This window comes from Geotrypetes seraphini, chromosome 6, assembly GCF_902459505.1.
Source record: "Geotrypetes seraphini chromosome 6, aGeoSer1.1, whole genome shotgun sequence".
NCBI lineage: Eukaryota > Metazoa > Chordata > Amphibia > Gymnophiona > Dermophiidae > Geotrypetes > Geotrypetes seraphini.
This window is the reverse complement of record NC_047089.1, coordinates 5628808-5655476: the sequence shown is the minus strand read 5'-3', so window position 1 is coordinate 5655476 and position 26669 is coordinate 5628808. Positions and strand designations below refer to the sequence as shown.

The 26669-nt window shown below is 44.6% G+C and overlaps 2 protein-coding genes across 6 annotated transcripts in view; one reads left to right on the top strand and one right to left on the bottom strand.

Moving 5' to 3' along the window:
• RNF121 (ring finger protein 121) overlaps positions 1–6793 on the bottom strand; it is a 66893-nt gene extending 60100 nt beyond the window's left edge. Inside the window, exon 1 of one of the 2 annotated variants that reach the window (XM_033948141.1) lies at positions 6668–6793. In XM_033948141.1, the coding sequence (XP_033804032.1) occupies positions 6668–6715 (48 nt within the window). In that variant the 5' untranslated portion in view covers positions 6716–6793. Of the gene's footprint in view, positions 1–1113; positions 1214–6667 lie in introns of those variants that run through there. The other variant, XM_033948142.1, reaches the window with a different exon arrangement.
• The window catches only part of LOC117362180 (short transient receptor potential channel 2), a 31921-nt gene continuing 12001 nt past the window's right edge, over positions 6750–26669 (top strand). Inside the window, exons 1-7 of one of the 4 annotated variants that reach the window (XM_033948140.1) lie at positions 6750–6985; positions 12861–12983; positions 13409–13547; positions 17050–17226; positions 21468–21631; positions 23941–24026; positions 25921–26144. In XM_033948140.1, coding sequence (XP_033804031.1) covers positions 12939–12983; positions 13409–13547; positions 17050–17226; positions 21468–21631; positions 23941–24026; positions 25921–26144 — 835 coding nt within the window. In that variant the 5' untranslated portion in view covers positions 6750–6985; positions 12861–12938. The remainder of the gene's footprint in view (positions 6986–12860; positions 12984–13408; positions 13548–17049; positions 17227–21467; positions 21632–23940; positions 24027–25920; positions 26145–26669) is intronic. The other 3 variants (XM_033948137.1, XM_033948138.1, XM_033948139.1) reach the window with 3 other exon arrangements.

Sequence of the window (26669 nt, the reverse complement as noted above, 5' to 3'; positions counted from 1 at the left end):
CAATTCCATCTCTTAAGGTTATTAACACAAGATGGCAATTTATTTTCTCTGTTACCGCACCTCAAACTTGGAACGCCCTTTCCATTTACTTAAGGGAAGAGCGCAATCTGGAGAAATTCAAAAGTAATTTAAAAACATTTCTTTTTAGAGATGCCTTTGGTAATTAACTAAACAGTTCGTAGGTCAAATTATTTTTATTGTATCATATTATAGCTTTTATTTGTTTCCCTTTTTGTACTTTCCCTTTTTTGTTCTACTTTCCTATATTGATTTTGTATTTCACCTCCCTTCTTTCCTTGTGTTTATGAGTTTGTTAAGTTAAACTTTTAATCCCTTATGTCGTTATACATAGTTTTGTATTGTATTGTCTCCCAGTTATTGTAATTTTAAATTGTTCATTGCTTAGAAATACGATTAAGCGATTAATCAAAAAAAACATGAAACTTGAAACTCCAAGCAAATTCCATTAACCACCACCTTTTGGCATCAACCAGTTTCTAATCCAGTTCAGCAGTTTGGGTCCTAACTACAGCCTGTCAAGTTTGTCCAAGAGCTTATAAGGAAGCACTTCAAAGGTTTTGCTGAAATCTAAGTAAATTACATCTAGTGCACACCCTCAATCCAAGAATTCAAGTAGATTCACTTGGCACAGTTTACCTTCAGTAACTTACTTTCTTATCGCACTGGTTCCAAGTACAGAGTATGCTTACAACCTTTACTCAGCTTCCACGGGGAATGTCATTAGGTCATAGCACAGAAACTAGACGGTGCTAATTACTCCTGATATCAAATACATTCTACCTAAATTGCTGTTTATGTAGCTTCTTATCTTTCTCTTAAAATGGTTTTAGGTGTACACCACTCTGATTTTACCTTGAAAAGGTGGACTATCAAACCCTGAATAAACACCCTCCCTCTTCCCCTAATTTCAGGTTCCTTGATCTTTGCAAGGTGACAGGAAAAACTATCCAGCACAGCCAATATTAAAACATGTAGACATACATGCACCCTCTTATTTATGTTGTTCCTTTGGAGATAAAACATGCTCTGCACTTTATCAAAGAAAAGAAAAACCCCAAACATAAGGAATCAAAAGAACATGGCATCAATTACCTTCAACAATATAGCAGGAGATGAATTTTGATGCATTTCAAAATGGAACTACGTATGAGTTTTAGATTGATTAACCGTTCCCCTTAACTGTATCCATGACATCTTGTTTGTCTGCCTTGGCTGTTTAGATTAAGAACATAAGAATTTGCCTCCGCTGGGTCAAACCAGAGGTCCATCGTGCCCAGTAGTCCGCACCCGCGGCGGCCCATCAGGTCCATGACCTGTCATGTTATCTTGATTTAGCCCTATAGCCCCCTTGTTTTTATCTATACTCTTTCCATACTCTTATCTACCCTTATCTGTAAGCTCTTTTGAGCAGGGACTGTTTTCTTCTTCTTTGTGACTCTGTACAGGGCTGCGTACATCTGGTAGCGATACAGAAATAATTCATAGTAGTAGATTTGTGCCTCTTAGGGTTTGGTGGTCTGAGTTATACGTATTAACTTGTCTTATGATTTTTGCCTGCCTACTATTTAAAGCTATAAACGGAGACAGCCCAACCTACTGGGACAATCGACTAATTCAATCTACCTCAACCAGACACAGGAGAACCCACACAATATTCACACATCCGCCAACCAAAAACGTCAAACGAAGAAAACTGTATGACAACCTACTGGCCACCAGAGCAGCGAAACTGGACAGACAACTCACCAATCTGCTGATTTCGACCACAGACTACAAAACCTTCAAAAAAGAAACAAAAACCCTACTCTTCAAAAAATACATAAAACCAATATAACACAAGCAGACATGCCCCAAACTCCTCCTAAAATACTATCTACTTCTTAGCAAATTAGAAAATGCTCAAATTATTCCTTAAGAACTTCTTATTACCTTAACAATATGTACTTCTTAATATCATAACAATTCTTATGTAATCCGCCAAGGTAAAGGAAGGAATAGAAATCACTAATGTAATGTAATGTATGTTAATTATAAACAGCCTAGTTTGGGGGGAGGAGATAGGCAGGTTATAAATCAAATGAAAGAATTTATTACCCATCACTTTGAACACAACCATAGAGTCAGAGCAAAGGAAAGTTCCGGAGAACTTCAGGTTAAAAAGGGGGGAAATAAGACAAGAAATCCCAAGCTGCTAAAAAGAGGTGCACAGTGGGGGACAGGGGACATATTGTTACGTTCGCTCCAGGTGCTCAGTTTTCAGATCATCCTTTTCACTCATGGAAACAGCTTTTGAAACTTGCCCTTCTCACAAGAATTAGACTAGAGGAACGACTTAGTGAGAAATATAAAGAAATATTTTATTGTGCAGGCCACATTATTACTGTCACACTGGCTTCGAAAAGCAAAACATGCTATATCAAATTTTAAACCTCATCCCAAGGAAACTAGGACAGCCAATAAATAGCCATGGTTTCTTCAGCTGTTTTCTCTCATGACTATCCACCCTAATTGATAGCACTGAATTTGGTCTGTGGATTGGTTTTTGTTGGGTCCAGAGAAGAGCGACTAAGATTGTTAAGGGGTTGGAGGAGCTGCCGTACAGCGATAGATTAGAGAAACTGGGCCTCTTCTCCCTCAAACAGAGGAGATTGAGAGGGGACATGATCAAAACATTCAAGGTACTGAAGGGGATAGACTTAGTAGATAAGGACAGGTTGTTCACCCTCTCCAAGGTAGGGAGAACAAGAGGGCACTCTCTAAAGTTAAAAGGGGATCGATTCCGTACAAACGTAAGGAAGTTCTTCTTCACCCAGAGAGTGGTAAAAATCTGAAACGCTCTTCCGGAGGATGTTATAGGGGAAAACACCCTCCAGGGATTCAAGACAAATTTAGACAAGTTCCTGCTGAACAAGAACGTGCGCTGGTAGGGCTAGTCTTGGTTAGGGTGCTGGTCTTTAACCAGAGGGCTGCCGCGTGAGCGGACTGCTGGACCCAGCAGCGGCAATTCTTATGTTCTTAATTTGGTCTTCCTTCTTAACTTCTATTTTTGTCTTTTTAAAAAATTTGTACTTAAGTATATGGTTTGAATGATTTCTGTCCTTTCATTATATGGTATTATTTTCATGTAACTACTGTCATTTGGTTTTACTGTGGAACCACTCTGATCTGTGCATCAGAAATAGCAGTAGAAACATAGAAACATAGAAATAGACGGCAGATAAGGGCCAAGGCCCATCCAGTCTGCCCACCCTAATGTCCCTCCCCTACCATTGCCCTGTGAATAGATCCCTCCTCTTCCTTTGCCCTGTGAATAGATCCCACGTGACGATCCCATCTGGCCTTAAAATCAGGCACGCTGCTGGCCTCGATCACATGTAGTGGAAGACTATTCCAGCGATCAACCACCCTTTCTGTGAAAAAGAATTTCCTGGTGTCAGCTCGTAGTTTCCCTCCCCTAATTTTCCACGGATGCCCTCTTGTTGTCGTGGGACCCTTGAAGAGGAAGATATCTTCCTCTGTCTCTATGCGGCCCGAGAGATACTTGAACGTCTCGATCATGTCCCCCCTCTCTCTGCGCTCCTCGAGTGAGTATAGCTGCAATTTGTTTAACCGTTCCTCGTATGGGAGATCCTTGAGTCCCGAGACCATCCGAGTGGCCATTCTCTGAACCGACTCCAGTCTCAGCACATCCTTGCAATAATGCGGTCTCCAGAATTGCACACAGTATTCCAGGTGGGGCCTCACCATGGATCTATACAATGGCATAATGACTTCCGGCTTTCGGCTGACGAAGCCTCTGTGTATGCAACCTATGACTTGTCTTGCTTTGGATGAAGCTTGCTCCACTTGATTGGCAGCCCTCATGTCCTCACTGACGATCACCCCTAGGTCACGTTCTGCTTCAGTTCTTGTTAGGATCTCGCCATTTAGGGTGTAAGTCTTGCATGGATTTTGGCTGCCCAGGTGCATAACTTTGCATTTTTTTTGCATTATCGCAAGGATGTGCTGAGACTGGAGTCAGTTCAGAGAATGGCCACTCGGATGGTCTCAGGACTCAAGGATCTCCCATACGAGGAACGGTTAAACAAATTGCAGCTATACTCACTCGAGGAGCGCAGAGAGAGGGGGGACATGATCGAGACGTTCAGTATAGCAAATTCTAGACAAACAAATATTTCAGTACATCCTTGAAAAACTCCCAATCGCATTTTTTAATCTAGTTATCCAAAAATAATCCCAGTTAAAACATGAGCACTTAGGCACTACCAGAAACCAAGCTACCAAGAAAATGAATAAACCAGTTTAACTGCATTTCAAGATGACAAAGCAATGGACCATTAAAATAAAAAATATTTTAAGAAAACCCAAATGGAAAAAGGAACAAGCTGCACAAACAATGAGAAGATACACCAAGAGACTCTGAGAGGACAGCAACACAGATGATGAAAATCCACATCTCATTAGAAGCTGTAAACGTACTTTCAACAAGCTCTGAATTTTGGAACATGAGGGCTCAAAGCTGAGTTCATCAGAAGTTTGTTCCAAAGGAATAGATCAAGGTAATTGAGCTTGTATGTGTAATCTCCAGATGTATTTTTGTGAGAGTTGGAAGATCAGAGTCCAGATGTGGTAAGAGTGGTTAATGTAGCTGGTTTTAAAAAAGGTTTGGACAAGTTTCTGGAGGAAAAGTCCATAGTTTGCTGTTGAGACAGACATGGGACGGTAGCTTGGAATGCTGTTACTATTTAGGGTTTTGCCAGGTACTTGTGGCTTGGATTGGCCACCATGAAGATGGGATACTGGGATGCCCTCGGTACACCTGCTCTTACAAGCAGGGTCAGGCCTGGCTAGTACCTGGATGCGAGACCACCTGGGAATACCAGATGCTATAGGCTGAGGGGCCCTATGTTGGACAGCAGCGACACAGTGGAGACACACACTACGCAGAAGGCAATAGCAAGCCACTCCTGTACAATGCCATGAAACATCAGAGGAGGGATTCCTCGCTGTGTGTTGCCAGGGATCGGTAGCTGATCTTGTGGCAAAAACCATCCATCTATATCTATGTCTATATATATAGGTTTTTTGGGAGGGGATAGGGGGAAAATCCCTGTAAAGTACTGAGATCTGGGAGAGCACATTAACACATGTAGTCTTCTATGGACTGTTTGCCTTCATTCCTTGTATAAGTGGGGCTAGAGTTTGGTGGGGGGAGGTGGAGGAGAGAAGTGGATTAGGGAATGGCGTGAAGATCTACTATTTTATTTTAATCACCATCATCTGGGGTCACATGATTTATAAATATATAAATTGGGTCCCATTGGTTAAAAAGATTGGGAAACACTGTCCTTACCCAATGATAATCCCCCCCCCCACACACACACAAAAAGCTCCAGCGGTCTCTCAAATCTACCTTGTGGTAAGCTTCCTTGATGACAAAATAGTCCTGCATGATCAGTCACTGCTAAGGATTCTCATCAAATTCTAAACACCACCTTTCTAAAGTACTATCCTCAGGTCGTTGTATCCCAAAGAGATCCTGCTGATGAGGTCCCTGAAACCATAGGGCTAGGGTTCCCAAACCTATCCTGGGCAAACCCCAACTACTCAGGTTTACAGGATATCCAGAATGAAAAGGCATGAGATAAATTTACATACCAAGGAAATGAATTAATAAATACCTAACTGGCTGGGGGTTACCCCAGGTCAGGTCCAGGATTCACTGCCATGGAGTGTCTGAACTCTAAGGGAACACTGACAGAAACAATCTCTTGCAGTTTTATAAGAAGTTCTATACGAAATTAAAAAAGCTGATCAATGGCAAGTGCGATACATCAATTTCTGCAAAAGTTGATGTGCGGAATTCCGGTTGGTATAACAACCAACCATACGGAAAGCACATTCTGAAGATATATATATCTCAAACCTTTAAGCAGTATCTTCAAATCTGTAATTAGGAGGTTAGATGTGTTTGTGGTTCCCAAACTCTGTCCTGGGGGACCCCCAGCCAGTCGGGTTTTCAAGATATCCCTAATGAATATGCATGAGAGAGATTTGCATATAATGGAAGTGACAGGTATGCAAATCTCTCTCACGCATATTTTGTATGTTACTCTGTTCCTCGCCTAGATTTGTGGGTTATAAATAAATAACTATTCATTGGGGGTATCCTAGGATGTCCAAAGGCGCCTAATACCCTGGTCTCAATCCGACTATTACGCTATATTACTATGAAACAGTGGACCCCCCCCCCACACACACACACAAAAGCAAAGCTACAAATATCCTCATCCACCGAGGAAACGTGGAAGACAAGACCTTCAGAACCAGCCTATTCCCCCTACAGTAGAATATGTCCTCCCTGGAAGTGGAGGACAGGCGAGACCCCCTCGAGACACTGAAATGCCAGGAAGGTTTGGGATGGCGGGAGATGCCAGCAATTGTCTCCCAATAGGGCCAACTGAGGGTCACAGGTCAGAGGTCAAACCTCGCTTTGCCTGTCAAACTTTTATGACAGCACCGGGAAGGGCAAAGTGGACGGGCCAAATCCCCGCCCTCCCTTCCAGCACCTAAGCTCTTTGGGAAGGGGACCTGCCCTCTTGAGCCTGCCAGCAAGGGAGTCTCCCCCCGTCGCCGCTCCGTTTACCTCCTGCTCTCCGTCGCCCAGAACCTCCACTTCCAGCACCGCCGCCATCTTAGACCCCCCCCAGGCACAGCCAGCTGCTTCCGGCGCGGGAACCAATCGGCGAATTCTTCCGCCACGTGGCGAGCCAATGGCAGGAGGGCAGTGACGCGGCGGCCGAGCCGGACACGAATCGTGGGGGATGCTGGGAGATGTGGCGGAAGCCTGGGCGTGCGGGAAAGTGGTCGAGGATCAGCGCATGCGCCACGCTGGTGCCGGGGTCGGGTCCGTGCAAGAAGCGGCTCCTGAGGAAGAGCTCGGCGTCGGTTGGAGCCACGAGAGGTGGGAAGGGCGGGGCTGCGCTTTTCCCGCCCAAACAAGACTTTTGCTGCTCTCTTAGCTCTTAGGCCTAGATTCACAAAGCAAACCCACCGTGGACCCATTCACTTCCTTCCCATCGGCTGGCACATCGCAAACAAGCCACTGAAGCCCTGGCAGCCCCTATCCTGCAACCCCTAACGCGCCTGCCCGCCCCGAACGCCCTGCCTGCCTGCTCTGAACACGCCTGCCTGCCCACCCCAAACGCCCTGCTTGCCCGCCCCAAACACACCTGCCCGCCCTGAACACCCTGCCTGCCCTGAACGCCCTGCCTGTCTGCCCCAAACGCCCTGGCTGCCCGTCCCGAACGCCCTGCCTGCCCGCCCCAAACACACCTGCCTGCCTGCCCCAAACACGCCTGCCTGCCCCGAACGCCCTGCCTGCCTGCCCCGAACTCCCTGCCCGCCTGCCCCGAACGCCCTGCCTGCCCGCTCCGAACACGCCTGCCTGCCCGCCCCAAACACACCTGCCTGCCTGCCCCGAACACCCTGCCCGCCCACTCCGAACACGCCTGCCTGCCCGCCCCAAACACGCCTGCCTGCCCGCCCCAAACACACCTGCCTGCCCGCCCCAAACACACCTGCCTGCCTGCCTGCCCTGAACACACCTGCCTGCCCTGAACGCCCTGCCTGCCTGCCCCGAACTCCCTGCCCGCCCGCCCACCCCGAACGCCTTGCCTGCCTGCCCCGAATGCCTTGCCTGCCCGCTCCGAACACGCCTGCCCGCCCACCCCAAACGCCCTGCCTGCCCGCCCCAAACGCCCTGCCTGCAAGCCCCGAATGCCCTGCCTGCCCGCCTCCCTTCCCTGCACTTCAAGCACATGGTTTTAACCCGCAGGCTTAAGTGGATTGAAACCAAGGGCTCCATTAAAACGATCGCCTATTTTTAAAAAATCTATGCCTGCCCTGAGGTCCAGCGTATGCGCAGACCATCTACAGATGGTCTGTGCATGTGCTGGGATCGCTATCGAGCGATCCGGGAAGGCAGATGGGAGCATTCCTCCAATCGCCCCCATCTGCATATTGGGCTTCGGGAATTCATCAGACCTGCCCAGATCGGGCCCAATCGGGCAGGTTCATGAATCTAGCCCTTAGTTCACTCTCGCTGTCTTAACACCAGCTCTGGCAGGATACACGTTTCAAATAGAAAATAAAATGTATTTTCTCTACCTTTTGTTGTCTGCTCATCTTGTTGGTCCTAGGCTCTGGTTTCTGTTTGTCGTCTGTTAACTCACTCACCAGGGTCTCCTGCCCCTTTTGACATTTCCTTCATTCCTCGTGCTCACCATCCACCTTCCATCTCTGAACCTTCCCTTCCTCTGACATATCCAACATCTTTCCCACTATCTTCCATCTGTCTCTGCCTTGTGCCCTGTGTCAAACCTCTCTATTCCTTCCATGCAGCATCTCTCCCTTCCTCCCCTCCATTATTATGTGCAACATTTCTTTCTCTCTACCCCCCCTGTGCACCATCTCTCCCTGCCCTCCCCACTATGCGCTACATTTCTCCCTCTCTTCTCCATGCATGTCTCCCTCCCCTCCACCATATGCAGGATTTCTCCCACTCACCCCTTTCTACCTCTTTGTTGCACTCTCTTCCTCTCTACCCCATGTCCAATAATTCTTCCTCTCCCCCACTGTGCAACAGCAGCTTTCTGTCCCTCCTTCCTATCCCCCTGTGCAGCAGCACTTCCTAACCCCCCTCCCCCAATCTGACATACCACCAGCTCTCCTAATGCAGCAGTAGCAGTGAACGGCTAGCAGATGCAGTCTCTGAACAGGCTTGTTCACAGCCTGCCACGCCAGGGCTTCCCTCTGCCACATCATCAGCCTGCGTCTGCTAGCCATCCACCACCACCACTGCTGCTGCTTTAGGAGGCTGGGAAAGGCTGTTCACTGAATCATTGAGTCCAATTTTGTGGGGGAATGAATTGATTCAAATGTATGATTAGATTAACTTGTCTTCTTTAATATTTCTGGGCCGTAGACTGTAAAGTCTGGTATTGTCCTAGGTTCCAAATGCTAAAGTTGTCGTCCAAGCTCACTGCAGCCTATCCAACGATCCCACCATAAAGTCTGGCCAGTAACATCCTCATGTTCCATATTACTGGAGTTCACATGGATGCCCACCCCAGCCCATCCTACACCAAAACACTATATATGGAACACAGACTGTGCAAGTCTGTCCAATATTGGCCTTAGTTCTTTAATTTACATCCTTTGTTTTCTAATTGGAGATCCTCTTATCTTTATCCTACACTTTTTTGAATTCCATCACAATTTTTCTCCCCACCACTTCCCTTAGGAGGGCATTCCAAGTACAGCAGCAGGAAAGTTGGCTGCATGATTCTTGAGGGGAGGTCCCAGCTTAGAGGGAACACTGCATTTTAAACTCTAGTTTTGAACCTTCTCTTTGTAGGCATCTTTATTGCTTACTGGTAAGTTTTTTGTTGCAGTTTCATTATAACTATCATCTTTGTCTCTCATACCTGCCTCTAAAGATACAGGGCAGATTTCATTATAGGTCGTTTTTTTACCTGGGCTCGGTTATTGTGGTGGAGACAGTCTTAAAGGGAGGTTACGGTCAACATAATACTGGAAAACAGATGGAGAGTTGGATGACATAGAAACATGACGGCAGATAAAGGCCAAATGGCCCATCCAGTCTGCCCATTCATAGTAACCATTATATATTTCTCTCTCTGAGAGATCCCACGTGCCTATCCCAAGCTTTCTTAAATTCAGACACAGTCTCTATCTCCATCACCTCTATCGGGAGACTGTTCCATGCATCTACCACTCTTTCTGTAAAAAAGTATTTCCTTTGATTACTCCGGAGCCTGTCACCTCTTAACTTCATCCTTTGCCCCCTCATTGCAGAGTTTCCTTTCAAATGAAAGAGACTCGACTCGTGCGCATTTATATTATGTAGGTATTTAAGCGTCTTTATTATATCTCCCCTCTCCCGCCTTTCCTTCAAAGTATACAGATTGAGATCTTTAAGTCTGTCCCCATACGCCTTATCACGAAGGCCACGTACCATTTTCGTAGCCTTTCTCTGGACTGACTCCATCCTTTTTATATCTTTTTGAAGGTGCGGCCTCCAGAGTTGTACACAATATTCTAATTGAGGTCTCACCAGAGTCTTATACAGAGGCATCAGTACCTCCTTTTTCCTACTGGCCTTACCTGTCCCTATCATCCTTCTAACTTTCGCACTCACCTTTTCAACCTGTTTGGCCACCTTAAGATCATCACATACAATCCCACCCAAGTCCCGCTCTTCTGTCGTGCACATAAGCTCTTCACTCCCTAATCTGTACCATTCCCTCGGGTTTTTGCAGCCCAAACGCATGACCTTGCATTTCTTAGCATTAAATTTTAGCTGCCAAATTTCAGACCATTCTTCAAGTTTCACCAGGTCTTTCTTCATGTTATTCACACCATCTGGCATGTCTACTCTATTGTAGATTTTGGTATCATTCGCAAAGAGGCAAATCTTACCCGACAACCCTTCAGCAATATCGCTTATAAAAATGTTAAAAACAACAGGCCCAAGACCAGAACCTTGAGGGACACCACTGGTAACATCCCTTTCCTCAGAGCGATCTACCCTCTGTCGCTTTCCACTCAACCAGTTCGTGACCCAGCCTGTCACTTTGGGACCCATCCCAAGGGCACTCAGTTTATTTATTAGATGTCGGTGTGGAACACTGTCAAAGGTTTTGCTAAAATCTAAATGCACCACATCTAGCATACCTCTATCCACTTCTCTGGTCATCCAGTCAAAGAAATGGATCAGATTTGTCTGACAAGACCTACCTTTAGTGAATCCATGTTGCCTCCGGTCCTGTAGCATTCTCTGTTTTAAAAGTTCTCCTGTTTGGTCATCAAGCTCCAGGTCTGTCTCCCTGGTTGATGGCTGTGCAGAGCTGTGTCTCATGTATTAATTGGTGAATGTGAGTGGCATTTGGCAATAGGTGCGCTGCGGTGTGAAGCAAGCTACGCAGCCGCACAGCTTAGAGGGAACATTCCTACTTCTGTTCCCTACTATGAGCTCATTGCACAGACATTCTTTAGCCAGCCAACAGCTGCTGGAGGAGGCAGGACCTGTAGCTTAGGAGACATCAACCTTTGTCCTATTGGCTGGCTAAGGAATGTCTGACCAATAGTGTGTCCTAAGCTACTGGTCCTGCTTCCTTTGTAGCTTATTGGCTGGCTGAGGAATATCTGACCAATAGGTTGCGGGAGGAGGCGGAAGCAATAGCTTTAGATCACAGCCTTACTTTCTTCTTTCCCTTGATTTTAGCTCTGATGTCTGGGCAGTGCTGGGGAGAATATTGGGGGTACTCTAGTACCCACAGAGCTGGTGCCTATATATAAGGGCACGTCACTGTCTCCTGTTGTGCTCATGTACAGTAGATCCTAAACTCTCTGAAGCAGGCAATTATTGTTTACAAGTTTGAACAAATTCTATAAACTACCTTTAGCTTTCTTGGAAAAAGGTAGGCTAAAAATCCTGATTTCTCTTTTGCTTTGGCTCATAATAAAGGCCTTTAGTGTTTGCAGAGGTACCATCAGAATTACTGTCAAACTACTTACATACAGTGGCAGTTAGCACTGCAGACTGAGCATAGATGGACACACATGTAGCTCTGTGAATTCAGATAGCAATTAGCTATCCAGGTTATAGTATATTTCATAAGACCATTGTTTCTAGAAGATTAGGGCTGTGCATTCGTTAGCTAGACACCCAATTTTGGGCAGGTCTGAGCCCAAAATGAATGGGCATGAGGATCCTACTCCCAGGTGAACAGGGATCTCAACTGCTCTCCCCCCAACCCCCCGGTACATGTAGTTCTTTGCTGACAGTAGGCAGCAAGTCATACCCGCTGCTCTCGCCATCCCTGAGCCTTTCCTCTGATGCAGCTTCTGGTCCCATGAAGTTGTCAGGGAAGGCTCGGGGCTGATGTTGATGGCGGGCAAAGGAAATAAGAGAGAAGTTCCTGGTTCAGTTGTAGAGGGGGTTGGTGGTGGAAGCAGGATTGGGGGTGAGCATCGGGAATGTGCGAGTTCATCTGTCCAAGGTGCAGAAAGAGGATCTGTACCAACTGAATGAGCCAAATGGCCACGGTGACAGGTCTAAAGCGCGCAAGACAATCGCGCGCGGACAAAATCGCGCAGACAAATCAGCACTAAGACAATGACGCTCACAGACAATTGCGCTAAAGACAATTGCGCGCCACGATATCTCCGTGCAAGACAATTGAGCGCAGCGACAACTCAGCGCAAGACAATTTAGCGCAATGACAATTCAGCGCGCCACTAGAAGCCGCTTGCCGATCGAAGGATACGCGCACGTACAGCACGTTAACACGCCATGTTACATGTGATCACGTCAACGCGTGTTCAGTATGATTCCCTTGACTCTTTGCGTTTTCAATATAAGTCACGTGAATGCATTTTCGTTACTTTGGCCACTTACAATGCTACTGTAAGCTGGGAATGGGGGACGCTCCTTGTGGCGACAAAGTTAATTAGGGGTGAGTGTCATCTTTATTTTTGTATTTTTTATTGGACTCGCTGAATACTTTTCTTGAGGACAATACCAGAAAATATAAATTAATCATAAAAACACTTTCTATTGCTAGTCTCAGGGGGAGGTTTGAAGGCAGGAGCAGAGTGCTGTCTCCTCCAGGCTCTTGCTTTGGCTCTCTTGTCCCTCTCCTCCTCCTCACTGTTGGCAAAACCATGTAGGATATGCTTTGTGTCTTAAGCTGTGGCTGGGAGGGGATTATGAAGAGAGAGAGATGCTGATTCTATGGGTTTTGTCATTCTAGGTCAGAAGAGAATGGCATTTTCACCAAAGAGCTGGACTCTTTGGGGTTTTATTTGATCCAGTGAGAAGAAGGTCCAGAATGGCTCCAATTAAACTTCGACATGTTGTGTCCTTCAGCTCTCAGGTCAGTGTCCTAAGGATTTGATTAGTGGTGCAGTTCTCTCCTGGGTTTAGAGGACAGGAAGGGGTCCGTCTTGTCCTCTGCTCCCATTAAAAGCAGCCGCCTATGCAGGCAGATGCTCTACAGGTGTTCTTTTCTGCAGCCCTGAGTTGGACTGCTGACTTGCTGAACTGAAAGTAGATCACTCCCAGTTGGAAGGGAACCCGAGGAGGCTACAATGATATCAATCCAAGATGGTTACAGGGAGGCCAGTGCCCTTGCAGGTTGTATTAAGAAGGCCCAAGTTCCTGAACATGCAGATCTGGTTTTAATGTTCTCCTTAGCCAGTGGACTAACGACTGTGCACTTAACCCATGAAAATAACACTAGTGGTGGTCTGTTGTAGCTGGTGTCCCCTCTGATCTGGTTTCTGGCCCATTTCCTGTTAGGATCCCAGGTATCCAGTGGAGAATCTGCTGAGGGACAGCGGTGTCCTGCCATGGCTGAGCTGCCCTCGGGACCGAAGTCGGCAGCTGCGTGTGGAGCTGCAGCTGGAACAAGCCAGTCTCTTTGGATATGTTGATATAGGTATGGTGACTGCCAGATTTGCTGTCTTAGTTTGCTTTGCCAATTTGTCCCTTCTGACTATGTCTTATGGATTCTCAGTAGACCAGGGAGGGAAGAAGATGACACTGTGCAATAGGACTACTGGGGCAAGAAGTAGGGTATTTGTGTATGATGGGAGTGGCCAGGGTTTATAGGGGCAGACTGTGCTAATGTGATGGGATAAAGGAAAGGAGAGGGAGGCTGTGTCTGAGTAAGCCTTCTGAGCATCTTGATCCTTGCCATGACAATGTCATGAATTAGACTAATGTAATGCCCTGTACATCGGCTCCAGCTAATTCAGAATGCTTCAGCACAACTAATAGAAGGCTTCAACTCACTAGTGCATAAATTACTGGGGAGTAAACACAATATTTATTTATTCAATTTTCTATACCATTCTCCCAGGGGAGCTCAGAATGGTTTACATGAATTTATTCAGGTACCCTGTCTGTTCTGGTGGGCTCACAGTCTATCTAATGTACCTGGGGCAATGGGGGGATTAAGTGACTTGCCCAGGGAAACAAGGAGCAGTGGGGGTTTGAGCCCACAACCTCAGGGTGCTGAAGCTGTAGCTTTAACCACTGTGCAATACTAGAAATCAAACTGTAGTAAAAGTGAGCCAAGTATAGGACAATGAAGCCATTGTGACATCACTGATGAGGTTGGCTTTTATTGGTGGAATCAGGCATTGTGATGTCACAATACCAGCTCTGGTTATCAGAGACTGAAGCTCTTTACACTATTCAGTTTTCTATCCCATTTTCCCCAAGGAGCTCAGAACGGGTTACAGGTTAAACTTATCTGCATCACGAATAAGACCCTGGAGGGAGAAGCTGCCACCAGATGTGCTCTTCACAACAAGTGGTCGGCGGTGGCTGACGGGGAGGCCCGGCTGGAGCGTTCAGCGACTTGTCTCAGAAGGCCAGCCTCCCTGTAATGGAATGATTCCATTATGGCTGTCCCATTCCATCACACAAGGTCCTCCTCTATTCTCATTAAAAGAAATTATAGCTTATTATTTCTATTCTGCGGATTACAAATTGTACAATGTGATATGCATCAGCGAGCCTTTTTGGGAGTAGTCCTCACGCTCTGGGGTTACGTCTAACTCCAGATTACCTGTACTTCAGGAGGCAGGTGAAAGCTTGACTCTTCTCCCAAGCCTTTAATAAATACGGTAAATTGACTAACTAAATCAGTTCCTTGTACCTTTTTTAGCTATATAAACAACTTGCCTTGAGTTTGGCCTCCCTTCCGTTTATCCCAATGGATTCTGTCCCGCCCGTCTTGTCCCCATCTAATATCTGCACTTGGCCCCTCGGTTACATGGGGAATCCGTAGAGCATTAGCAGCATTTCTGTTATCTGAATGTTTCATTAGGATTATGCTGACATTGTATTAGATATCTCTTTGAATTTCAGTGCTGTTTTGTTACGGTTTCATGACGGACCTACTGTTAGGTTTCAGTTTGCTTTTCCATAGTAACATTCAATCTGCCCAATAGTTACACGCATTATAAATCAATGATTAAATTAAACTGTCTTTTTTTCTTTGATTTTTCTGGGCCATAAACCGTAGAAGTCCGCCCAGTACCATTGTTAGGTTCCAACAACTGGAGTAGCTGTCAAAGCTCACTCCAGCCTATCCAAACCATCTCATCATTTGCATGATACAGACAGTGAAAGTCTGCCCTGCACCGTCCTCGTGTTCAAAATTATTGGAGTTCCCCTTGAAAGCCCTCCCCAGCTCATCCTAAACTGAATTGCCATATATAGGACACAGACTATGTAAGTCTGCCCAGTACCGGCCTTAGTTCTTCATTTTATAGAATTAATTTTTGAATTAGAGATCTTCTGTGTTCATCCCACGCTTTTTTGAATTCCGTCACCGTATTCCTCTCCACCACTTCCTTCGGGATGGCATCAACCACCCTCTCCATGAAAAAGAATTTCCTAACATTACTCCTAAGTCTACCATCCCTCAATTTGTCTTCTAGTTTTACCATTTTCTCTTCTCTGGAAAAGATTTGGTTCTATAGTAATACCTTTCAAATATTTAAATATCTGTATCATATCTCCTCTGTTCTTCCTCTCCTCCAGAGTATACATATTCAGGTCATCCAATCTCTTGTACGTCCTACCAGGTGAAATTCACTGTTCATTATTCTTCTGAATGTTTTTATGTTTGTGGGGTACCAAAGGGATCACCTATTTTGCATATATTGTTTATTCTGTTATGTCCCTTTTGGATTCCATACACTAGGTTTTCGATCCCTTCCCGCAATCCAGGAGATGCAGAAATCCAGCACATGCTCCTCCCCCTTAGTGAGAGCTAGCGCCATCTGCAGTTTCAATTTCTGCAAGCAATCCATGTGGAAATCTTTTGGATAAGTTCTGCATCTGCATGGATTTATTAAAGTATGATGCTTGGCTTTGGGACTCAACTGCAGATGGCTCTAAGTCTCACTAAGGGGAAGGAGCACGTGCCGGAAAAGTATTCGGTTTCTGCAACTTTTGGATTGCAGGAAAGGATTGAACACCTAGCGTACTGAATCCAGAAGGGACTAATAGAAAGAAGATTATCGAAGGTGAGAACCTAATTATATTCACTGATGGAATTATTATCTTTATTCCGTTTGAGGGGGGCAATAGAAAATGTGTTGGAGGGCTTTAAAAGATGCCTAGATACCTTGGAATTGTGGGCTAATGTGATTTAAATTGAAACTTAATAGAGATAAGACTAATCTAAAGCACACAATTTATCTCGAGTACCTGAATAAATTCATGTAAATCGTTCTGAGCCTCTCCTGGGAGAACGATATAGAAAAATGAATGAATAAATAAATAGAGTTCTTAGGACCAATGTTGCACACTTCTTCCTGTTTGAAATGTCTTGATTGTTAGAAAGGTGCTGTCTCTTTAAAAATGCTCTCAATAACAGCTGGGAGATATGTTCGTCATGAAAGGAGAGAGGGCAGTGAAGGCATGAGAGAGATCTGACCAGAGCTCGAGCAGTAAAGCTGGTGGGAGATGGCTAAATTTCAACAGTTGAGAGATTAGGAAAGGGCAACTAATCATTTTCCATTTGTTATACCACATTTTCCGATAAATGGATCAATGCGGTATACACAGATAACTGCATAACACAAGATAAGAAACACCAAATGGTCCTTATCTTTGAATATCTGCTACGTACGTATATGTCGGCCTTCCCGGGAAACTCTGAAGGGTTGAACTGCATAGAGGCATCTCCTTGTTCCTAGACAATCGTTTATCCATCCTGTAGAGTCTACATGTGTGCTGGGTGGTGTCCTGCTTTTATCTTGTCAAATAATATGGGGCCTGGGATTTTGGAACTTTTTCTTATATACTCAGAAAAGATTTGCTAGTTCCGGCCCCCATCTTTGATTTTTATACGGCCCTCTGTCCTGTGTAAAAACACCTTGTATCGCCAGTGTGGGAAGCTGAAATTGTACCCTGTGCAGTAATCTGTCCCGATTTCTCAGGGAACTGTGGCTCAGCCCTGCTTCAGATCGATGTGGGGCGCTCCTCCTGGCCCCCGGACAGACCTTACGTCACCCTGCTCCCTGCAACCACATTGATGACGCCAGCCAACTGCAAATTGGGTGAGAACCGCACCAGCGTTCGGATGTTTAAAGAAGGTGAGCCTGCAAATCAGTAAGGTTAGCTCTTCACTTCTCAGTGGAAAGAATGCTCTAGAACAGGGGTAGGCAATTCTGGTCCTCAAGAGCCACAGGCAGGTCAGGTTTTCAGGATATCCACAATGAATATGTATGAGATGGATTTGCATGCACTGCCTCGGGATGTAAAGCTATTATTAGTCTTCTCTTCCCTGTCTTAGTCTCATCTTACATTTGTAAATTCCACTCATTTTGTTTCCTCAATTTTTTTGCTATCTACTTTTGTACTTTTCATGATTTTAGAGAATTTATATACAAGGCTGTACACATGATAGATGAGGATAGAACTTTTTTTCACCTTTTTAGATCAATGCTGCCACCTGATGGATAGTTATAAGAATTGTTTGGTGTCTTCATGTTACAAGTGGAGAAAGCATGCAAATATGGCTCATAGAATTTTTTTTCAGCCACTCTGGGCAGGTTAATGGGTTTGTGTGGACATATTTGTGTGTTGGTGTGTGACTGTGATTGATCAGGAGAGATATGTCGTGCCCCCACCCTGCCGAACTCTGCCCAGCTGGTAAGTCCCTCCTATCTGTGCCATTCTCCTTCTCTGCCAACTCCAGACTCTTTCCCTTCTATCTTGCTGCACCGTATGCTTGAATCCCTACGGTGGACTCCATCTCTGGCAGTGTTCAAGGCCCAGTTAAAAGCCCACCTCTGAGAATGCTTTCAACTCCTAAATCCTCTCACCTTGGGTTCTGAATCCTCAACCCTATATGTCATGTCTGTCCAAGTTAGATTGAAAGCTCTTCCAAGCAGGGACTGTCCTATTAAATGCCAAATGTACAGCACTGCGTATGCCTTTCAGCGCTATAGAAGTGAAAAATAGTAGTATATAACATAGAAACATAGAAACATAGAAATAGACGGCAGATAAGGGCCCACGGCCCATCTAGTCTGCCCACCTTAATGTCCCTCCCCTACCTTTGCCCTGTGAATAGATCCCATGTGCCGATCCCATTTGGCCTTAAAATCAGGCACGCTGCTGGCCTCAATCACCTGTAGTGGAAGACTATTCCAGCGATCAACCACTCTTTCAGTGAAAAAGAATTTCCTGGTGTCACCTCGTAGTTTCCCGCCCCTGATTTTCAACGGATGCCCTCTTGTTGTCGTGGGACCCTTGAAAAAGAAGATATCTTCCTCCGCCTCGATGCGGCCCGTAAGATACTTGAACGTCTCAATATATAGACTGCTGCTGTTTGGAACTGCTTCCTCCATAGAAATATTGAGATTTTTGGGGGAAAGGGGTTCATTATCTTCTGCCTCACTGCACAGAAACTTGCTCCAGATCACCTCCCTGTGACCTAGAGCAGTGTTTTTCAACCTTTTTACACCTATGGACCGGCAGAAATAAAAGAATTATTCTGTGAACCGGTTGAAGAACACTGGACTAAGTCGTGGGCCAGACCCCGCCCATCTCTACCCAATCTCCACCCCAGACCCCGCCCCCATAATAGCACTAATTGCACCTTGCACGTCCCGTGCCTCATCTGGAAGCCTTCCCTCTGACATTGCAACGTTAGAGAGAAGGCTTCCGGTTCAGGCGCAGGATACCTGTAGGAGCCACTGCCTGTGGCTTTGTGCACTGAATCAGGAAGAGAGAGCTGGCTTGAAGATAACGCCGCATTGATCGCACCGTGGATTGGCGGTTGAAGAACACTGTTTTGGGCCTGATGCACGTGCTGGCCCTGTGGACCGGCACTGGTCCATGGACCGGTGGTTGAAGAACACTGACCTAGAGATTCCTTCTGTGCTCCATTTTTACTTGAAGCTGGATCCTACCTACAGTCTCTTGTTACTAGAGCTGCCTTACCAAATTATTATTATTATTTTTTTTTAAGAGTGTGACGTGTGGTTAGAGCTACAGCCTCTTCACCTTGAGGTTGTGGGTTCAAACCCTCCCTCTGTCCCTGGGCAAGTCACTTAATCCTCCGCTGCCCCAGGTACATTAGATAGATTATGAGGCCATCAGGACAGAGAGGGAAAATGCTTGAAGTACCTGGATGTAAATTGCTTCGAGTCTCTGCCTTTGGAATTCCATACTTCATGACTTCTTTGAGGGAATATCTTACTCCTCTTTCCGAAAACTTCACTATGGATCCATCCAAAGCCCATTAACAAATGACTCTAACTAAATATCGTATCCGGCGCTAGCCTTTCTTGGATGATAAATTGAGGCGCTTGTTCAGTCTATTGAGCCAGAATGAAACTCAGAACTATAAACTGTCTAGAGTTTACTTTATTTTCAATTTTAATCTTTCTCGTTTTCCTGTTATTGATATTTATGGCTTTGAATGGATGGACCGTTCTGGTCTTTATCTGCCATCATTTGCTTTGTTACTATATATTTAAGAAGTTCAGTTCACTCGGGGTGGGGGGGTTGCAGGTGTTCTGGAGGGGGGAAATGCAAACAGACTGACATACTTTGCTGTACATGTTCTGGTACGAACCTTCTTCGTTGTAGGGCCATTCCAGCCGGGGTGTGTCATTTGTATGCGGCTGGACTTGCCCATTTTCTCCCTGCTTTGTATCTGTATTCTTCATTGATATGTTTGTTTGTTCTTGAATAAAAATTATTTCAAACAAAAAAAAAAAGTTCAGTTGTGGTAAACTGTTTTACCATATCCTGTGACACCTCACTATAAATCGATGGCCTCTTCACTGTTTTTGCAGGGGCCTTGCCTGATTTTATTTTTGTCACTACTGTCCGCCGCAGTAGGAATGATTTTTCCTTTTCTATTTGCACTGCACAGCTCTGTTGGCGCTATGCTGCGTTTGAACTATTGTGCTGGCTTTATAGCAGGGGGGGTCCAACTCAGCCCTCGCCAGCTCGGGTTTTCAGGATTTCCCAAATGAATATGCATGAGATCTATTTGCATACAGTGGAAGCAGTGCATGCAAATAGATCTCATGCAAATTTATTGGGGAAATCATGTTTGACTCTTGGATACTCTGTAGGGTCGGATACAACTGAATGGATAGTAGTAATTTCAAATCTTGAAAACCCGCCTGGATTGCAGCCCTCAACGACAGACGTTGGACAACTCTGCTTTATTGTCTCATGAGGCTGTGAGACTCGCACGGGAGTTTGGACACGGTCTGGCTCAAACTTGTATAATGCACATGGTGGCCGATGGCAGTAGTAGTTGACGAGAGCATCCAAAATTCTGGTTTTCTTGGCAGAATATTTCCTAGTGCCTGGGATCTGTAGATTCCTTCCTGCCTTTAGGTTAACTTTTTTTTCCCCTCAAATTTTTGCATGGATACATCTGATTACAGCTTCGTGCTGAGTTGGTGGTTATATAACTAATAGAGAAACTGTTCTTGATGACTCAGCACAGCTGTAAGCACTATACTGGCCATTCCCATCCCAGTTCTCGGGACACACCTTGTCCATCAGGTTTTCAGGATATCCACAATGAATACGGTATATATGAGAGATCTGCATGCACTGCCTCAAGTGGGATAGAGCTGCTGCCTTTGCACCCTAAGGTTATGGGTTTGATCCCAGTGTCGCTCCTTGTAACCCTGGGCAAGTCACTTATCCCTCCATTGCCCCAAGTATGTGTGAACTGCTTTGACCTCGATTGATAAGGCAGTATATCAAATGAAATAAAGTATAACTATAAACGTGAGTATTTTGGAAAACTCTTCATCTTCACGTTTCCAAGCTTTGGAAGTCTTGTTGTTTGCCTCACCCAAAGATGCTCTTCTCGACCTCAGTCCTTACTCATCCGGTTCCGACAGGTTTATGGAATTTCCTGAAGCGTGCTTTACTGTTTGGGAAGAAATCTATATAATTACATTGGTTGGACTCGGATCCTCCTATAGTTTATCAACGGAGATCTTTGATGATTCATCAATTGAAGATGAAACGTCTGAATATTTCTCTGTAAAGAGATGTCAACTTCAAGTGACTTGGGAGCCTTTTTGGGCTCGTAGCCATGTATTGAATATTTGAGGGTGCATTTGCACTGTCTTAGCTGTGCTGGCTCCCATGACACTCCATGTGGGTTTTTTTTTTAATTTGGGAGGGGGTGGCTTTAGGTTGTTTTGTTATTCAAAAATTTTGATCTGAAATGACTTGTAGTTGTGATCTTTTGTGCTTTTGACTAATAAACAGTTTTTGCAATAAATGTTGTGAGCAGAAGGAGAGACACTGGGAAGTCCCTGACACTAAGTTCTGTTGCCGTCTGTAGGAGACTTTCTGCCTGCATCTTTGAGTGAGAAATGGGATCGGGTCCGGATTACCTGCAGCCAGCCATTCCACAAGCACTCCCAGTTTGGGCTCTCTTTTCTGCGATTCCGCACCCCACTGGATGAGGAGAAGAATGAGATGACAGAGGGCCAGAGAATGAGTGAGGTAGTGGGCCTGAATCCATAACAGAATGACACTATGATTTACAGATGCAGGCTTTGTTAGGCCATGTCCCTTCCCAGAGGAGGAATGTGGTTTCTGTATATGTGTTCCTTATTTAAAGTATTCAGTTACTCGTCTTCCCCAAGGTAAGGTATGATTTTATACAGCTCATAGAAGTGGCACTTGAGTTACGGCTTAAAATATAGGAGAAACCGATATTTGTTCTGGGTGCATTCAGCATAAACATCCATTTTAGAAAAATAAATATCTAGAATATGAACATGTTCATTGCAGTCAGCATTTTCGGTTGGTCTAACCAACGTCAGCAAAGGCCTGTGGGACATTATATCAATCTGACTCTGGAATTCTGTGCAGGAGAATATAGGGTCTATCTGCATCAACATTCCAGAGTCAGATTGATATAATGTCCCATAGGCCTTTGCTGACATTGGTTAGACCAACCGAAAATGCTGACTGCTAGCAATGTGTAAGGTTTAGCCCCCCAAATGTAAGGTTTGGAGGGGTAATGTTGAAGTGGCCTTACAATCTGCTAGGTCCCGGGTTCGATACCCTCGTTGAAGATTCAGTAGGAAGTAAAATTACTGACAAAGACCACTAAGAATGCTTGCATAAAGAATATATATATTGTGTAGAAATAAGCTTAAGTTCAAGTTCAATTTTATTTGATGAATTGCCTATAACAATTTCTAAGCGATGTACAATTTAAAACATCATATGAGATAACAGACTGTATTAAAAACAAAATTTTTAACAAATTTTTTAAAAAAACAATAATTTATAACATACAATGTTAGAACTTAAGGGGTAACATGACTAACTAGATACAGTAGGAAAGAGGGGCACAGTTACAGTATTCTCAGTCTAAGATAGAAGAAACATAAAGGGTAAAAACACATAGGAGGGGGTAAGGGATATATTTAGAAGGTTAAAAGTTTTGAACATGAAAAATTTTTAAATATAGTATTAAATCATTAAGTAATAAAAGCATCTTTAAATAAAAAGGATTTTAAAACTTTTTTAAAGGAGCTAAGGTCTTTTTCTTTTCTTATATAAAGAGGCAGGGCATTCCAAGTTTGAGGTGCTAAAACGGAAAACGTTTCGTTTCTTCTTGTGCCCACTATTTTTAAAGAAGGGACTGATAGTAGGTCTTGAGATGAGGACCGAAGAGATCGAAGAGAATGATAAGGAATAATCATCCTGGATATGAATTGTGGTTCATTAGATGCCATGGTCTTAAAGATTAGTAATGCTATTTTAAAAGTGATCCGGTGGTTAATAGGCAGCCAATGCGATTTGATCAGTAATGGAGTTACGTGGTCATATTTTTTTGCTTTGTGGATTAGTTTTATTGCAGTGTTTTGAATATTACAGAAAAACAAGATTCATAAAGATACATCAAGCATTACAATTAATGAGAGAGAAAAGAGTTTACCTGCCTTACAGAGTCCAGAGGAAAGAGAGAGAGGGGAGAGGTGATGTTCCAGACAGAGAGAGGGGGTGTTGCAGAGAGGAAGCTTTTATAGGTAGAATCTATTGAATTTCCCAGTATCTTTCTGTTTAGAATTTATAAAGTGTTTGAAACAATGGTTAGTTTAATTGATAAGGAAGGTGTGATACTTGCAGGCATGGTAGATGGGATCAGTCTCTGGCTTCTTTGTCCCATTCAAGCAGCCTATCTTCTTGATAAACAATCCAGTCTGGCTGGATGCTTCATGGATGTGAATTCTGTGCAGGAGCATTTAGGGTCTGTCTGCAGAGTCAGATTGATATAATGTCCCAGAGGCCTTTGCTGACGTTGGTTAGGCCAACTGAAAATGCTGACTGCTAGCAATGCTAGGGCTGACAATCGCCAGCACATAACCGGATATCTTTGAGACTTTGGAAACATAACTGCATACTGTCCCAACACTGTCCCAGCAACTGATTTCCTTGCCAGTTTGACATTTGGGAGAGATAAAAACCACTACGGGATTAAGAGGGCGGTTCACCCCATTTCCTCCTGTGGTGTGCTGTTTGATAACAGCTGTTTATCAAATCCTAAATGTGCTTGATAGCAGGTGTAACTCCCGAGGTCAATCTATTCAGAACGGGGCTAAACATTTGTATTAAATAGGGAATGAACATCTATCAACCTGCACAAGACGCACCTAGACACACTCTTGCACTTGGGTTTGAAAAGGGCATGTCCCAGACTTTACAAAATAGGGAAGGACGTTTGTGCAAGAGAAGTATTTAAGTGCTAGCTTATGCTTTATCAAACTCAAATATATTTCTATTTCCCATTCACACAGAATGAAACGTTGCACAGGGAGTCTGACACCACTCCATGGCTCTCCAATCCGTCTGTACGTAGGACATTCTTCCCAGAAACCCAGACGTAAGGAGGATGTGGGTCTGTCCTGCTAAACTGTGGTACAAATCAACATGAGCACAAGCAAATGGGCTCCATGGTTGCTCTCTCCTTTCCCTGTGAATTTCCACCAGTAATGATTCGTTATTCCTGATGGCCACAGGATCAACCTGTTGCCTCTTAAGTGCTAAGTTTATATATCTGCACAAGGAGCTAAGTGTGAGGAGGGAGGGGCAAGCAGTAAAAATGAAAGTGAAACCATTTGAGCAGAATACTCCACACGTCTTGAGATCTTGTGTGTAAGGAGATGCAGCACATCTGGAACTGACATGTGAACCTTTATTCCATCTACTTGGGGATATCTTCTGTTTGCATTTCTTCTGTCCTCCGTTCCTTCCTTTTCTGGGTCAGTCATCATGGTTGAGAGGAGCACTCCAAGGCTCCCAGTGAAGCTTGGCTTAAGCGGACTCTTGAGCTGGTCTGTAGATGTTGGTTTTGTCTAATAGTTGGAAGTTCACTCTCTTCTGTCCCGGCCTTCATGGCACCTGAGACTGACCCTGGGGAGCTGGCATCCCTTCACATTGCTTCACCTCTCCAAAACAGAAAAAAACCTGTTCAGAGTTGCGGTGATGGTAAACGTAGTGTTCTCATCCCAGGTCGTATAAAACTGGGGTCTTGAATTAAAAGCTTGATGACAGTTGTAGGTTTAAGGAGTTAAATTAGAAGCTGACTGAGGGTAGTGAGAATGACGGGGGATTATTTCTATTTTATTTTTAATTTTCGCTTTATTTTTGTTAGGCTTGTTTAATTTTGCTATATTTTTCCTTTTATTTTTAGAATTTTTCTTTGGGGTTCTTTGATATTGAGGTTGTCCCTTCTGTTGTGCCTTTTAAGCACCTATAGTATAGAATTTATAGTATTATATTTTTACTCTTCCTTCTCTTTATATAGGTAAATGTAAGTACCATATTTTTTGCTCCATAAGATGCATTTTTCTCCCCAAAAAGTGGGTGGAAATGAGGGTGTGTCTTATGGAGTGAATACTGCTACAGCCCCCCTCCCCCCCCGTACCTTTTTGAATCCCAGCGGCTGCTTCCTGATGTCTTCTGTCAGCGGCAGAGCAGCGCACAAGGCAGGTGCAAGCTTTTCGCGCACCTGCCTGGTCCAGTGCTGCTCGCTGAATGGCTGCCGTCAGTTCTCACGAATCCCGCGAGAACTGACGGCAGCCATTCAGTGAGTGGCACGGGACCAGACAGGCACGCCGCTCTGCCGCTGCCGGAAGACATCAGGACAGGAGGCAGCCGCTGGGATTAAAAAAGGTACCAAGGGGGGTCCTGCCTTCCTCAGGGGGGGGCCTGCCTGCCTGCCCTGTCCCGGCCTACCACTAGACCACCAGAGGGGCGCAGGGTACACCATTTGGTTCAGAATTTTTTTTCTTGGCTTTTCCTCCTATAGCTAGGTGCATCTCATGGTCAGGTGCGTCTTATAGAGTGAAAAATAAGGTAATTATTTCTTTCATAGGTACTTTAGTTAGATTGTGAGCCTATTGGGACAGAGAGGGAAATTCAGAGTACCTGATTAGATTTTTTGCCATTACTTAAGTCAATTTGGGAGATTAGATTAAGTCTCCTTTGGGAGATTTATCTAATCTAATCTACAATTTATGAGTTCAAGACAAGGCACAATTTGAGTAACTGCAGAGCAGTAGAGGGGGGAGAGGAGAAGAGACAGGGATAGGGAGGAAGGAAGGTCTTCTAGGGAGGAGAGTAGAATTATCGATATATTTTACATTGAAGATATTGAAATCTCAGTCAAGTAGGCTATTGATTGTCAATGAAGTGTGTTGTGGTATATAGAAGAAGGGGGAAAGGAGTGAATCCGTGATGAAGGAATGAATGGCTTTGTGTTTTCCTTTTTACAGGAGTGCTGTGGAAGAAACACTGAAGAGCAGGCTGCAGCAGCTAGACCCAGGTTCTGCACCCCACATAGGGAACAGTGTGTGTCTAAGTCGCACTGCACGCATGGTGATCTTGGCTGCTCGGTCCCGCAGGCTTATTTTCCCACCAGGGGGTAGTAGAAGTGTGGAGGAAAGGAAATATCCCCAGGAGGAGGACAGAGGGGCATCGGTGAGCCATTCTGAGTCAGGTAAGGTTGGAAGTCTTCAGTCTGTGGATTCATTTTTTTTACTCTGTCAAAAATTGTAAAGACTAGGGGCCAGGCAAAGTTACAGAGAAATGCTTTTAAAACCAATAGGAGGAAATCATTTTTTTTTTGTACTCAGTTAAGCTCTGGAATGCATTGCCAGAGGATGTGGTAAGAGTGGTTAACATAGCTAGTAATTGAGACAGACATGGGGGAAAGCACTGCTTGCCCTGGATCGGTAGCATGGATTGTTGCTACTTCTGACCCAGTACGGCTATTATGTTCTTATTTGGTGTATTCACCATGCAATTCATTGCTTAAAGGGATAACTCAAAAAGAAATAAAGCGCCTTCAAATAATTCAAAACTTGACAATAAAACTCATTTCGAATGCGAAAAAATGTGATCATATATCACCGCTCTTGAAGAAAGCTCACTGACTCCCAGTTGTTCATAGGATCGCTTATAAGATAGTATTGTTAACATTTAAAATGATTAATTCAAAAACACCTGAATTTATACATAATCT